This window comes from Enhydra lutris, unplaced genomic scaffold (genome assembly GCF_002288905.1).
Source record: "Enhydra lutris kenyoni isolate GAN:26980312 unplaced genomic scaffold, ASM228890v2 scaffoldscaffold86, whole genome shotgun sequence".
In the NCBI taxonomy this organism is placed as follows: Eukaryota; Metazoa; Chordata; class Mammalia; order Carnivora; family Mustelidae; genus Enhydra; species Enhydra lutris.
Window position 1 is genome coordinate 1765343 of NW_019154170.1, and position 14747 is coordinate 1780089.

General features: G+C 56.8%; 1 protein-coding gene across 6 annotated transcripts; it reads left to right on the forward strand.

Annotated features, from left to right (window-relative positions):
* Positions 1 to 8311: 8311 nt before the first annotated feature.
* Positions 8312 to 13248, forward strand: LOC111161751 (tubulin beta 4A class IVa). 6 transcript variants are annotated; one of them, XM_022525668.1, is made up of 5 exons: positions 8323 to 8456; positions 8990 to 9098; positions 9209 to 9319; positions 11781 to 11872; positions 12479 to 13248. In XM_022525668.1, exons 1-5 carry the CDS (start codon positions 8400 to 8402, stop codon positions 12836 to 12838), a joined length of 729 nt encoding a protein of 242 aa, XP_022381376.1. In that variant the 5' UTR covers positions 8323 to 8399; the 3' UTR covers positions 12839 to 13248. The 6 variants fall into 6 exon arrangements, with proteins under 6 accessions (XP_022381372.1, XP_022381376.1, XP_022381371.1 ...); XM_022525664.1 differs by having other exon boundaries at positions 8312 to 8456; positions 11781 to 13248; XM_022525663.1 differs by having other exon boundaries at positions 8324 to 8456; positions 9146 to 9319; positions 11781 to 13248.
* The last annotated feature ends 1499 nt before the right edge of the window (positions 13249 to 14747 follow it).

The window sequence follows — 14747 nt, forward strand, 5'->3', positions numbered from 1 at the left end:
CATGCCCCAGTCCGCCCACTCGTTTCCCCAGCCCCGCCCACTCCCCCCCTCCATTCTCCCCCAGGCTCCGCCCACTCCCCCGTCATCCTTCCAGGCTTTGCCCCCTCCCCAAGTTCCGCCCATTTCCCCAGCCATCCCCTTCCAGGCCTCGCCCCCTCCCTAAGTCCCGCCTACTACTCCGTTATCTCCCCAAGTCCCGCCCACCTCCCCAGCCGTCCCCCTCCAGGCCTTGCCCCTTCTCCCAGTCCCGCCTACTTCCCAGACATCCCCCTTTCGGGCCTTGCCCACTCACCAAGTCCCGCCTACTACCCTGTCATCTCCCTAGGCTCCGCCTACTTTTCCAGTTATCAGCCTCCAAATCCCGCCCATTTCTCTGTAATCCTCTAGCTTGGGCCCCGTTCCCCCCATCAGCCTTCCAATCCCGCCCACTTCGCCGTCACCCTCAGACCCCGCCCACTAGCCCGGCTCTCAGCCCGGGTCCTGCCAACCCTCAGTTCCGCCCACTTCCCTGTCATTCTTTTTTTTTAATTTTTTTTTAAAGATTTTATTTATTCATTTGACAGAGATCACAAGTAGGCTGAGAGGCAGGCAGAGAGAGAGGGAGAAGCAGGCTCCCCGATGAGGGGCTCGATCCCAGGACCTTGAGATCATGACCTGAGCCGAAGGCAGCGGCTTAACCCACTGAGCCACCCAGGTGCCCCCCTGTCATTCTCTTTAGCTTTGGCGCGTTCCCCTCCCCCTTTAGCCTCCCAGGCAGGCCCTGCCCACTCTGCTGCCCCGCCTACTTTTCTATCTCTCCGTCCAGTACCACCTTCTTCCCAGGCTCCGCCCTTTTATTTCCTATCTAAAAATCCTCTCGCATTTCCTGCGTTCCACTCTCGAGAACCCTGCGCCTCCTACCCGGGCTAAGCCTTTGAACCATCCCCATCCCTAGTCTAACTGCCCTGCCCACAGTGGTCTTCACTGCCCGGGCCCCATCCAGCTCACGAACTCTAACCCCAGGCCGGATGGGTGCGCCCACCCTGTCGCCCCCACAATCAATAAATTTCACCACATGCAATCCTGGCCTTGCCCCAGCCGGTGATCTGGGGGCCAGGGCCTGTGGCCTGGAGACCTGCTCAGGACACTCCTGCCCTACCTGGGCCGCACACCTGGACCGCCATGTTGTTGGTGGCTTTGGAATGTTGTGTCTGCTGCTAGGTGAGCCCCTCCCCACCAGCCTTAAGGGTCCCCAGTGCCAACAGCCAAAAATCTGTAGAGGGGGTTCTCTCTGCCTGTTTTTATCCAAGGGTCTCTAGATTGAGGGCTGGCTGCACGCACGTGTGTGTGTGTACACAATGATACACACAGACACACACACACGTGTCACGTCACTTCACATCCCTGGGCTCATCTGTGTACTTCCGGGATATTTGGGTCAGTGTGAGTCAGTGTGAATCGGGAAGAAAGGGTCTCTCCACAAGTGTGACTTTGGGCGTTTTCCTGTCTTCCTGGGTATGTGTTCCCAGAAGAGCATCTGGCTGTGTGTCTTTTTCCTTTTTGTCTGTCTTGCATGTGATTTTATTTCCTCCCTTCAACCATTTTTTTTCAGTCTTTCATATGATTTTGTTTGCTGTATGTCTCTTTGAGTGGTATCTCTGAGTTTGTGTGTCTGGAGCGGGAGTGTCTGTATTGTGTACCTCTGTGTTTGTGTGTCTGTTGTATGTGAGGTTCTGGGTCTCCCTGTGTGTCTGAGGTTGGTCTGTGTTGTGCTTATATGCATGTGAGTGTAGGATTCCATGTACACGTGCTCGGGTGTGCATGTCACACGCACGTGTGCTTCAGGTCTCTTTCCACATCGGGCTCGGTCTGTACTGAGGTCTGAGTGCAAGAGCTTATCTGTGCGTATCAGACGTAGTGGTGTGTACGTGTGTCTCTGGGCCTCTGTGTTGTGGGTTATGTTATTGTTTTCATGCCATGTGTTGTATTGGCTTGGAGAGGTGTGTTCAGTGTGGGTGACCCCTACAATTGCACTTGGCTTATAGGCGCAGGTGCCTGACTGTGTAACTGGGTTGGGGTAGATCTGATGGCATTTGTGTAGCCTGGTGCATGTCTGGGTCTCTATGGGCCTACGTGTGTTGTGGGTATATTGTTGCACTGTGTGCCTGCGTGTGTATATCTGAATCTGTGAGGAGGTCAGACTGGGTGGTTGTATTGTGTCATTGCAGACGTCAGACTGTGTGCATGGCTGTCTCTCTATGGCCTGAGCTTGCCTGGGGTCTAGATGTGTGGCTGGCATCTCCCCAGTGGCTAGAGCTGGTGACCAGAGCCCCCTCACTGGGAAGGGGAGGGCAGGCTGGGACACGAGATTTGCCCTCTCAACCCAGGAAGGGAGTTGAGGGGCGCTGTGGGAAGCTGGATTCCAACTCCCTAGTCCCACCAGATTCAGTGGGCAGTAGGATGACAGGGTAGCAGGCCTGGGGGTGGGTCTTCTGACAGCCTCAGAGAGCACCCCCTGCCCTCCCTGACGCGTGTCAGACCCTGCGCACACATAGCGTTCACACCACCATCTCCCAGCTCAGCTACAGCGCCACAGATACAGGCACGAACACACACATACCACACTTCCGTGAACACACAGGACAGACTGGCCAGAAGGCCTAAGGGGAGTAAGCCTCTGGTCTACCTGCTTAACCTCCCTCTCCACGGTGAGGGGCTGGCCACCTTCACCCCATGCAGGGGTGGCAGGTCCTGGGCAAACTGTACCCCTTCTTCTGGCAAACTGTGGGCCAGAGCCAGGAGGAGGTACCCACTCTTCCTAATACAATGGAAAGCCTACGTCCGAGGAAAAGGACAGGCCCGCCCTTTGTTGACACAGAAGAGCCGGAAGGCCTGCCTTTGGGCCTGAAGCACACGAGGAAGCTCAGCCCCTCCCCCGCCCCCAGGCAGGGAAGCCCACCCCTCACATTCCTAAAGCTGGATGTCCTAATGCTCCCCTTCCTGGGGAGTCAGGAAACCTCCCTCTTTCAACCTAGAGGGAACATCCTGCCTCTTTAGCCTGGTGAAGGGGGAAGCCCCACCATTTTTCAGGCCTGTGGGAGGAAGTCTGCCCGTTTCCGGTGTAGCAGGAAGTCCCGCCCCTTTAGATACGGGACTCCTGCCCGTGTCCGACATAAAATAGGGGGATGTCCCACCCTTTTTCTTGGTGAAATGGGAAGCCATGCCCTTCCGCCCTGTGTAGTGGGAAACCAGCCCCTCCTTTCCACATGACGTGGGAAATGCAGTCCGTCTGAGACAGAGGGTTGGGGCTTCCCACGCCTGTGGCACCCGTGCCCCATGGTGCTGAGCCCTCCCCACTCCGGTGTGACTCACAAATCCTCCTGGGAGAGATGCTCTGGGTCCAGGACCTGCATCTGAGCTCACCAGCCTTCGTGAGCAGCACCCACGTGGCCGTGGTCCCCAGGCACCTGGGCAACTTCATATTTGGTGGCCCATGGGTCACTTAAGGCCCCACTTCCCGCCCGACCCCCCTTCCTTCAACCAGAAAAGGAGCTACCTTACCAGTGATACCTGCACCTGCTCCCGAAGATGTCCTCGATGTCAGGCAAGTGGGTGGGCAATGAAGGGAACCCAGGAGGCAGCCCCACCACACCCCAGCCCCATCTGAGTTCAGCCATTGTCAGCCCTCCCCCACCCATCTCCCTGAAAGTCCTTCCATTCTGAGCACGCCTCCGTGGAGATGGACTCCACCGTGTATCTGGTGGCGAGTGTTAGCGGGAGGCGGGCCACACACCAGGCAAGGACAGAGAACGTTCCATTGTCCTCCTCCCTCTCCCCACACACGCTTGGTGCCAGCAGTGCCAGGCACGACCTCCACAGAGCTTTCGTGTGCCCCTGGAGTTGGGCGGGCAAGAATGGGGAGGGCCCATCTCCTCTTAAGGCTCATTCAGCATCCCTGTCCTAGAACAGCAACTTCCAGAACTCCCTGTCTCCCCCTCTCTGCAGCTGGAGAGGGCCCGTGCCAGGCTGGGTTTTCATGCCCAGGGATGGGCTCTGCCAGGGGTAGGGGGAAGGGAAATCAGACCCAGTGGAGGTGGAGGTCTAAGGTCTGGGCAGTGAAGTGAGAGGAGTAGTGGTGGGGGGAGGTACTGGGGGAAGGGAGCCTCTGGAAAGGAGTCAAGGACTCACAGATCCAGAGGACAAAGCAAGCACAGACTCGAGTGGTGCCATCAGATTGCACACATCGGAGTCATCCCCGAGCATCTGGGCAACGTGGTGGGCAGACACAATGGCACAGACAGAGGCCAGGCCAAGGAGCACGTCACAGTCACACGGCTCATACCAGCTACTGGTCACGCCAGCAACATTTTCCTCCTGAAAGATAGACCATACAATACCAGCTCTTTTTCATTTTTCTTTTTTTAAAGACCAAGCAACAAAGTAACTACCGCCTGCCAAAGTGACAAACGATCAGGGGCTTTGGAGCTGGAATGTATGGACTTTATTCCTAGCCTCCACTGTGTATGAGATAGTAAACCCCCTAAAGCCTCCATTTTTGCATCTGTAAAATGGGCTTGCAAACAGCACCTGCCTGCTAGGGCTGTGGTTTCATGGGCTCAGACTTGAACGAGCTGACACACTCATAGCACTTCGAACAGGATCTGGCTTAAACATCACTCTTATCATTACTAGTAGACAAAACAGACTGCATTCCCGAGGTGGATCGGGGGTTGGGGTGCATGTCGGCAATGCCTCGAGACTCACAGATGGGGTGGCAATGTGGCCCCTACATGGTGGACAGGTCACATAGAACTAGAAGACGGGCCTTCCCTGGTTTTGCAGACCTCAGAAAGGGTGGTCACTTTAGTGCGCAGAATGTTCTAGGTCTCTGGGAATTCTCCACCTCGTGAGGATTCCCTAAGTGCTGATGCCAGATTTCTCCCTGAAATGCTCAGCAGCCAGGTCCCTATTCCTCCTGCTCATTCCAAGGAAGTAAATTAACCTGGCGTTTTAAAATGGGACTTCTTTCGTTTTCTGTTTTCCATTTCAAAATCAGGAGCCCGATGCCTGCTCTTGGAAGGCTCCCTGATGAGACCGGCTCGTTCAGTTGGAGATGTGACATGGACCAGAGGCAGGAGTACAGGCCACAATATGAGCCTCCCCATAGGGTCTCACCTGACTGCACAGGAAACCCTCGGTTCAGCATCCTCCGTTTCTCCCAGCGCTAGCGTGTCGTTACTAGCATAGCTCTCCCACAGTGATGGTTTCAGGGGCCAGAGCCAATAGCCTCTTTGGATGCAAGAAATCCATTTTCATACAAAACTGGCAAGATAGAACCCCTACCTCACACCATGGCTGCCCAGGCAGGCAGGTGGGTGCAAAAATGCAGCCGCAGGGGGCGCCTGGGTGGCTCAGTGGGTTAAAGCCTCTGCCTTCAGCTCTGGTCATGATCCCAGGGTCCTTGGATCAAGCCCCGCATCAGGCTCTCTGCTCAGCAGGGAGCCTGCTCCCCACCCCCACCCCCCGCCTGCCTCTCTGCCTACTTGTGATCTCTGCCTGTCAAATAAATAAAATAAAACTCTTAAAAAAAAAATGCAGCCGCAGGGTGGAGTCCCTGTCCACAGCCACTCCTGGGGCTCCAAGATGCTGCCCACCTGCCCCCCAGTTCTGTGGGCAGGCTGGCACCTGGAGACAGAAAACCCAGTTCTTAATGACCCGCCATGCACCCCCTTTTCTTGCCCCTGGCTCTATTCACTGGCTACATCCGGATCTTGGGACTCCTGGCACCACTCGCATAATCTGGTCTCCGGATTCCCGCAGGGAGTCCTGATGGCTTTCTGGGTGGCGGTGATACCATGCTACCAGGGAGGGTCTGTTTGCCTGGAGGCCATGGTACACCCGGCACTTTTTAGCTCCCGGGAAGGCAGCAGGGGAGAGGTCAGACCTAGGAGCTGCAGCCATGGGGGACAGACAGATGACATCAGCCCACCCCAACCCTCTTCCCCCCCCCCCCTTCCCAGCAGGCTCTCTCCATCTCTGGCATTGCCAGGTCCCAGGAGCTCCAGGTGCTAGCAGCACCTTGCTCTCCTTTCTCTCCCTCCCTTGCCCTCCCTCTGCTGTTCCAAAGACCACCAGGGAACCCAAGGGATGCCCTGATGCAGAGAGAGGTCAAGGGCACCGCAGGGCCATACTCTCTGGAAACTGTTTCTTTCCAGGTGGATTAATCCAGGAAACCCTGATCTCTAGGGCTCAGTCCATAACCCAGATCAATCCTGCCTTGGTGGGGTGACACAGGAAACCCCATTTTTCTGGGGCTGACCCCCAATTCAGGCCCTCCCAGCAGAGCCATTTCCATTTGTATGTTTTGGGTTTGTTTTTTTTTTAGGACTCTTGGTATGTTAAAAAAATTTTTTAAGAAATGCCAACGTGGAGTTTATGAACTTTGATACAGGTTAACTTGGGCCAGTGAACCTCCATGTCTTCAGGATCAACTGTTAACAACACACTGGGTCATAACCTCAAAGGTCTAAATCAGGGTTTCTCTACTTTGGTCTTATTGACATTTAGGGTTTCCATACTTCTTTGCATTAGGGTGTTGAGCAGCAAGCGACCCCCTGGATTACAGAATCCCACCGATCCCCCCCACCCAAAGAGACACTGCCTTCATGACCTCCAGACCTACTGAGGCCCTAGGCTGCGGCAGGCATTTAAGTACACATCTGAGTGGGGCAGTTAGAGGAAGTGACTCACAGACCCGTGGGGGGGGGTCCCCCTAGTCTATACCGTGTAACAGCTGTCTAACCCACCAGAAATCTATTCTGAGGTCTAGAGTGAGCTAGGGGGTCTCAGTTTTTTCCCACTTGGCAACACAAGGTTTCCCAGAACTCAACACTACTGCCATTGGGTGCCAGATCATTCTTGGGGCCCCGGAGGGATTGTACAGTCCTGGGCACTGTAGAATGTTTTGGCGACATTCATCCACTAGATGCCAGTACACGCCCCATCCAGGCTTGACATTGCCAAGTGTGCCCTGGGAGGGCAGAATCACCCCCTGTTGAAAACGAAGGGGGGTGGTGTCAAAACCAAAAGCCACGGGCAAATGTGAGGCCCTAGGCACGCTGCCAACCCGACTGATCTCACCCCCTCCCCACAGTAGCTGGAAACCACAGGGCATGTGGAGGAGGTGAGGAGGAGGCTTCCTGGGAAAGGCAGAGTTAGAGGTCAGGAGAAGGTGGCCCCAAGAGGTCTGGCCTTCCCTTGAGGGTCAGCACAGGAAGTCTCTCCCAGCCCCTGATTATGACTGTAACACTAATAGCTACAATTTATTGTTTACTCTTCCCAGGAAAAATTGGAGCCGGCTTTTTGTTAACTGGGCCCTCTTATGGGACCCTCCCAGTGGCCCTACAGGCGGGCACTCTTGACTGCCCCGGCTTGCAGATAAGGAAATTCAGCCAAAGACAATGGCCTGTGCAAGGTCATACAGCTAACAAGGCCTTGTGATGAATGACAATACTGGAGCAGAGAGGGGTCTATGGGGGTGGGGGGGAGAGCAAGGCAGCCCCCAGGGGCGGGGGTGGGGGGGGTGCTCATCACCCACCCCGTGTATAGTCCCGCTAGAAGTCTTACTCCTTGATGTTCAACCCCAGGCAAGGCTGGGTCTGGCCCCAACTGCCACGGACCCAAAGCCCAATGGGGGAGGGGGGGCACAGTGTTCCCTACAACCTCCATCACCTTCCAGAAGCATCCCCAGCCAAACGTGGAAGAAAAATCTTGTTACTTACTATGCGGCTTCAAGTCCTCTGGGGACTGACCGCCCCCCTCCCCAAACACACCGCAACTCCGGAGCCCCCAGCGCGGCCCCACTAGGAGTCCTCTCAGTTGACGCCAGGGTTCTGGCAAATAAGACCTAAATGGAATGGGGAGGCAGGCCACGGATGAGAAACTGAGGCAGGGCCGCCCTGGGGGTAGGTGGGAGGAGGGCAGGGGAGAGGCCGGCTGTCTCGGGTGCTTGTTTAGTCGGATCTCCGCAGGAGCCGGATGGCCAGGCCGGGCTGGGAGCCGGCGGGTGGGAGGAGGAGATGGTCCGGCGGAGTTTGGGGGGCTTCATCCCACGGCCCGCGGTGGGGGAGCATGCGGCACTGGAGTGGCCCAGCCGGTGCCCCCGGAGGTCTCCAGGCGCTGGACGTGGGAAGGGGGGTAATCCCTCCACCCTCTCAACCTCCGTCCCGGGGCGGGACCAGGGGGCGGAGCGGGCCGGTGACCCGCCGTGACGCGGGCCCCGCCCGCTCATATAGAGGCGCCCCGGGGGCGCAGGGACCGTGTTTCGCCTTCGCCGCCGCCGCCGCAGCGTCTGCCTAGCGTCCCGCCGCCGCAGCTCCCCCATCAGCGCCGCCGCCGCGTCCCCCATCAGCGCCGCCGCCATGCGGGAGATCGTGCACCTGCAGGCCGGCCAGTGCGGCAACCAGATCGGGGCCAAGGTGCGCGGGGGATGGGGCGTCGGAGGCCGCCGGGAGTAGCGGAGCGGGTCCGCGAGCTCTGCAGAGCTCCCCTACCTTGGGCCCTTCGGCGGGATGGGGTGCCCAGGAGGCCAGCACCCCAGGGACGGCTGGGGGAGGAGGGCGGGGGCAGAGCCAGGCCGGGAACAAAGAGGGCGATGGGGGTGGGGCCGAGCCTTCTGTCCGCGGGCCACAGCTGGCTTCACAGCTGGCCCACTGTCCTCGTCACATGCACAAAGAGACACTGCCCCTCCCCGCGGCTGCAGCCTAGGCGAGCTGACGCCGGCAGGATAGGTTGAGGTGATGACTCTGCCCCACCCCGCCCCCACCTCTCCCTTCTTGCTGCCTCATCCCTGCCTCCCCACCATGCCTCCCGGTCCCCCATTCACCTTGCTGGGGTACAGGTTGGCAGCTAGGGAGGTCGTTGAAGGTCGTGGACCCAGAGAGGCAGGGACAGGCCTGGCCTCCTGTTTCCCTTCCCTCTGCCCTTAACACCAAAACCACCATCCCTCTAGTTTTGGGAGGTGATCAGTGACGAGCATGGCATCGACCCCACCGGCACATACCACGGGGACAGTGATCTGCAGCTGGAGAGAATCAACGTGTACTACAATGAGGCCACAGGTAGGGCTCAGGGGCACCTGCCAGAGTGGGGGCCGGGAGGCCGAGAGGGGACAGGATGCTGGTTCCTGGCACTCCCGCACCCCAGCTGCCCTCCATCTGCTTCCCTGCAGGAGGAAATTACGTTCCCAGAGCCGTGCTGGTGGACCTGGAGCCTGGCACCATGGACTCTGTCCGCTCTGGCCCATTTGGCCAGATCTTCCGGCCTGACAACTTTGTGTTTGGTGAGTTTTAGGCACGAGAAGCCCCCTCCTTGTTCCTTTTACTTCCAAATGCTTGGTGAAAATTCTCCACATGGCATGGGAGACTCACAGGGACCCACAGCCCAGTGGAGGAGGTGGCAGGGCAGTCAGGGCTGTGACAGGGGACACACAGGCCACTGTGGGAGTCCAGGACAGGCATGTGATATGGGGGAGGGTGCAGAGAAGACTTCCTGGAGGAGGTGGCATTTGAATTTAACAGTATGGACCTGAGCCAGACTGCCTGTGTGAAAATGACAGCTCTGCCATTTCATGCATTCCACAAATAATTTATCGAGCACCTACCACATACCAGAAGCAGTACCCCCAGATGGACAAAGCAGATGAAACTCTCTACCCTAAGGGAACCAACCTCCTGATGGAGGGAGATGGGCAACAGAGAAGATAAATAAGTACAAGTCAGCCACTGATTGAGTCAGCTGGGGGACTTCCACCGGGCTCTTTAATCTCTGTGCCCCATCTCCACATCTTTAAAACAAGGGTTATAAAAAAGACCTACTCATCGGGATCTCAGGATGGCCAGGCTTAAAGCCATTAATATGTGTAAAGCACTTAGAACAATGCCCAGCAGAGAGCAAAAGGTAAATAAGCAAGTGTTGTTTTCACCATCATCATCAGTTTCTGCTGTCTAAAACAGGAGCAGTGCCAAGAAGCACTGAAGGGAGGAAAGGTGTGCAAGACAGAGGGAACAGAAGTGAAAACAACAAGACACATTTGCAGCACTCAGACTCAAGGAGCAAGCACACTCCGTGAACAACTTTCTCTGAAACCTTTCCCAGCGCCTCCTAAGTCAGGCTGGCTGCATAACACCCACTTGGCCTCAGACCCCAAGCTCCACCCTCTCCCCCAGCACCCCAGGGAACCTCTCTTCCTCAGAGCCGGTTTAGAGTCTGAAGTCTAGGCATTGACAGAACAAGCTGTGTGACCTTGGACAAGTGACTTCCCCTCTCTGGTCTAAGCGATGTCAGCAATCAAATCAATAATGATATGTATCAATATCATGATATGATACGATCAATATAATCAGTATCAATAATGATACTGCGTGGGTATGGCGTGGGTATGGCGCACAATATGTCCTGAGGATCTAGCTGTGGAAGGACTAAATAATGTTGGCCAAAGGGTGTGAGGGATTCTAGGATGACCACGGTTGGCTCCATCGGGGCTAAGAGATTCTATGGTCTCTGGGAGAGAGGGTAGGGAAGGCAGTGGAGCCAGCTTGCCTGGCAATCCTATTTTCTCTAAGGCAGTGACATGGCACAGAGACCCGAAGGAAGAGTCAACCATGTGAATACCTGGGGGGGAGGGCATCCCAGGCAGCAGAACAGCGGGTGCAAAGGTCCTGGGGCGGCATCAGGCCTGGTGTGCTGGAGAAACAGCAAGGAGGCCTGTGTGGCCAGAGCAGAGTGAGCAAGGGGGAGAGAGGGAGGAGGTAAGAGCAGGGAGGTGACAGGGTAGGGGTAGGTTATTCAAAGCCCTGTGGGCTGCAGGGAGGACTTTGCCTGTCTCTTGAGGGGGTGGGAACCCTGGAGGTTTGTGGGTAGAGGGGGGTAACCTGACTCGGGTGCTCACAGGCACCCTCTGGCGGCTTGGAGGAGAACAGACTGGAAATAAGAGATGACGATGAGGGTGGGAACCAGTCCAGGGTAGGGCTGATGAGGTCACACCAGTGTGGAGTCAGAGGAGAGGGGATGAGAAGAAATGTTACCTTTTTGTGAAAATACCAGCACGAATTCTAATACTAATCCTTGTCCTCCTGGAGCTCACACTTCCCTGTGAGATTACAGACAATAAACATGATTAATAGGACAGCACAGGTTTGTCAGTGTTTGCAGGGGGGAAATAATAAGCAGGCAAGAGGGATTAAAAAAATGGGAAAGGGTCCAGTTGTTTAGAGTGATCAGGGAGAGCCTCACTGAGGGTGATAAGGTCCTGAAGGAGGTGAGAGAGCCACATGGGTATCTGCTGGAAGAGCATTTCAGGCAGAGGGAATGCATGTGCAAAGGCCCTGGGGCAAAAAATGTGCCTGGTGTGTTGGAGGAACAGCAAGGAGGACCCTGTGGCTGGAGCAGAGTGATGGGGGGGAGGGTGAGAGGTGGGGGGCTGTGAGGAAGTGGCCCGTCCTGCAGGGCCTTGCAGGCTGAGGGGAAGACCTGGGTTTTTACTAAAAAGTGGAGCTGGATTTTGAGCTGAAGTGGGATGGCTCTGAGCCAAAGTGGGGCATGAATCGATTCGGGTTTTACCCAAATCCCTCTGGCTGCTGGATGAAGAGAGGCAAGGAGGGAAGCAGAGAGAAGGACTAACAATCATACTAACGAAATAACAACCTCATTATCCAACCGCTAGCATGGCCGGGGGTGGCAAGGAGGGCGAGCTCTCCCCATAACCGCGGGGCATGCCCCCTCTCCGCCCCTCCCCTCCGCAGGCCAGTCGGGAGCCGGCAACAACTGGGCCAAGGGCCACTACACGGAGGGCGCCGAGCTGGTGGACGCCGTCCTGGACGTGGTCCGGAAGGAGGCGGAGAGCTGCGACTGCCTGCAGGGCTTCCAGCTGACCCACTCGCTGGGGGGCGGCACGGGGTCCGGGATGGGCACGCTGCTCATCAGCAAGATCCGCGAGGAGTTCCCGGACCGCATCATGAACACCTTCAGCGTGGTGCCGTCGCCCAAGGTGTCGGACACGGTGGTGGAGCCCTACAATGCCACACTGTCGGTGCACCAGCTGGTGGAGAACACGGATGAGACCTACTGCATCGACAACGAGGCCCTGTACGACATCTGCTTCCGCACCCTGAAGCTGACCACGCCCACCTACGGTGACCTCAACCACCTAGTGTCGGCCACCATGAGCGGCGTCACCACCTGCCTGCGCTTCCCCGGCCAGCTAAACGCCGACCTGCGCAAGCTGGCCGTGAACATGGTGCCCTTCCCGCGCCTGCACTTCTTCATGCCGGGCTTCGCGCCACTCACCAGCCGCGGCAGCCAGCAGTACCGCGCGCTCACGGTGCCCGAGCTCACGCAGCAGATGTTCGACGCCAAGAACATGATGGCCGCCTGCGACCCGCGCCACGGCCGCTACCTGACCGTGGCCGCCGTCTTCCGCGGCCGCATGTCCATGAAGGAGGTGGACGAGCAGATGCTGAGCGTGCAGAGCAAGAACAGCAGCTACTTCGTCGAGTGGATCCCCAACAACGTGAAGACGGCCGTGTGCGACATCCCGCCGCGGGGGCTCAAGATGGCCGCCACCTTCATCGGCAACAGCACGGCCATCCAGGAGCTGTTCAAGCGCATCTCCGAGCAGTTCACCGCCATGTTCCGGCGCAAGGCCTTCCTGCACTGGTACACGGGCGAGGGCATGGACGAGATGGAGTTCACCGAGGCCGAGAGCAACATGAACGACCTGGTGTCCGAGTACCAGCAGTACCAGGACGCCACGGCCGAGGAGGGCGAGTTCGAGGAGGAGGCCGAGGAGGAGGTGGCCTAGGGCCCCCAGGAACCTGGAACCTCGCGGCTGCTGCTTCCGCTTCTGCTTGCTTCCGCTTCCGCTCGGGCCCTAGCTGACCTTTGACCCGTGAGCCTTCCCTCCCCGCCCCCACTTGCGCTCCTTCTCCTGGACCTCCCCCAAGAACCCCAATGGCGCCCCCAGACCTATGAGCCCCAGTTGACTGTCGTCCACCCCTCCTACTGAGCTCCCCCTCACCTCTGATCTCTGGCTCCCCGAGCGCCCCTCCCCTCCCCTCCAGCTCTCGCCAACCTCGGTTCCCCCCTCAGGGGTGGTGGAGGGCGGCCGCTGCTCCGCTGCTGCAGCCTGGGAGCGTGCGTGCCAAAGGCGCTGTGCCCTCGACCCTCCCGCCTCCCTTCGCCTCAGCTTAATAAACGGTGTCCTGCCCTGTTTCTGTCCTGTGCATTTTTCGTCATCCTGCGCCATCTGGCAAGTGAGCCTTTTGGGATGGAAGGGGGTGGGGACGGGATGGAAGGGGGTGGGGACGGGGCATCTGCTCTGGGGGTGCTGGGGAGCGGGATAGAGGTTTCAGCGTCCCATCCCCGGAGAGTGGGGTAACTGAGTAGGGCAAGCCACTTGCCTTCTCTGAGCCTAGATTTGTTCAGAAGGGGTGGGAGGAGGGCATCACTTTCCCTCTGTAGTCTGCTGGGGGATCCTCACAGCATGGTGACTGGTCCCCGCACCCCGCCCCCAGCAACCATCGCAAGAGAGCAAGGCAGAATACACTGCATTTGCCTGACTACCTTCAGAAGTCAGAGAGTGTCCTCCAGACTCCTAACCAACAGGCTCAGGAAGGCCTACGCAGGTTCGAGAGGTTGGGATGTAGACTGGAGGCAAGATTCCAGAAGGGCATATGGGATGGGAGACGTGGCTGTGACCATCTTTGGAAATTGCAGTTTGCCGGAAGGAGTCTCTTGCATGAAGCCCACAGCTGTGAAGCGGTGAGCCAGAGTCCAGGCGCTGACCCGGTGAAGCCTCGAACTCTGATTCCCCTTTATCAGCCAGAGCTCAGTGCAAGGACTGTGGTAGGCATTTGGAGCAGAAAGGGATTTAATGCAAGGATTTAGGGGCTTGTAACATTGTTGGAGGGACTGAAAGTGAGTTGTAAGCCAGTATTTCTTAAACTTTGATGTGCAAAAGAATCACCAAGAAGGGGTGCCTGGCTGTCTCAGCGGGTAGAACACACTCGTGGTCTCGGGGTCATCAGCTCAAGCCCCAAGGTGGGTGTAGAGCTTACATTTTTAAAAAGAAAATGTAAAAAATTAAAATCAACAGGAAAACTTGGCTAGAGCATGGCTTCCTGGGTTCTACATAGAGTTCCTGGTGTAGTAGATTGGGGGAGTAGGGCCCAAGACTGCATATTTTTTTTTAAGATATTATTTTTATGTAATCTCCCTTACCCAACGCAGGGCTCACACCCACATCCCGAGATCAAGACTTGCGCGCTCCACTGACTGAACCATCCAGGCACCCCCAGACTTTGCATTTTTAACAAGCTCCCAGCTGATGGGGTTGGTGCTGCTCATAAGAGCACATTTTTTAGTAGCCCTGGAATCATGTGGAACATCACAGAGCTCGGCCATCAGGGAGCTGCTTCCTCTACTCAGTGAGAAAGGTAGAGACTTGAGAGGCTGCCCCCAGAATTACCGAATCCAAGCACATCTCCCAACACCCGCAAAGCTGGAAATAGGCACGCACACACACACAGAGTTCTGCCTCTCTGCCTTCCAAATTTTATGAGCATTTTTCCTTGGTAGAAATTCATCTGCAACCAGAACTGGAGCTGGGAAGAAGTCTAGGAAGCATTTTGTTTTGTTTTGTTTTTAATTTTCTCACTTCTGCAATACCAAAGGCACGCAAACCAGGAGGAAGAGAAGAAAGGAGGAGAGAT

Bases quoted from the DNA above. Each gene is read 5' to 3' on its own strand.
- LOC111161751 (XM_022525663.1), top strand. From the start codon at position 8,400: ATGCGGGAGATCGTGCACCTGCAGGCCGGCCAGTGCGGCAACCAGATC. The intron at 8,457-8,989 runs GTGCGCGGGGGA...CCATCCCTCTAG, and splicing joins GCAACCAGATCGGGGCCAAG to TTTTGGGAGGTGATCAGTGA. The intron at 9,099-9,145 runs GTAGGGCTCAGG...GGAGGCCGAGAG, and splicing joins GTACTACAATGAGGCCACAG to GGGACAGGATGCTGGTTCCT.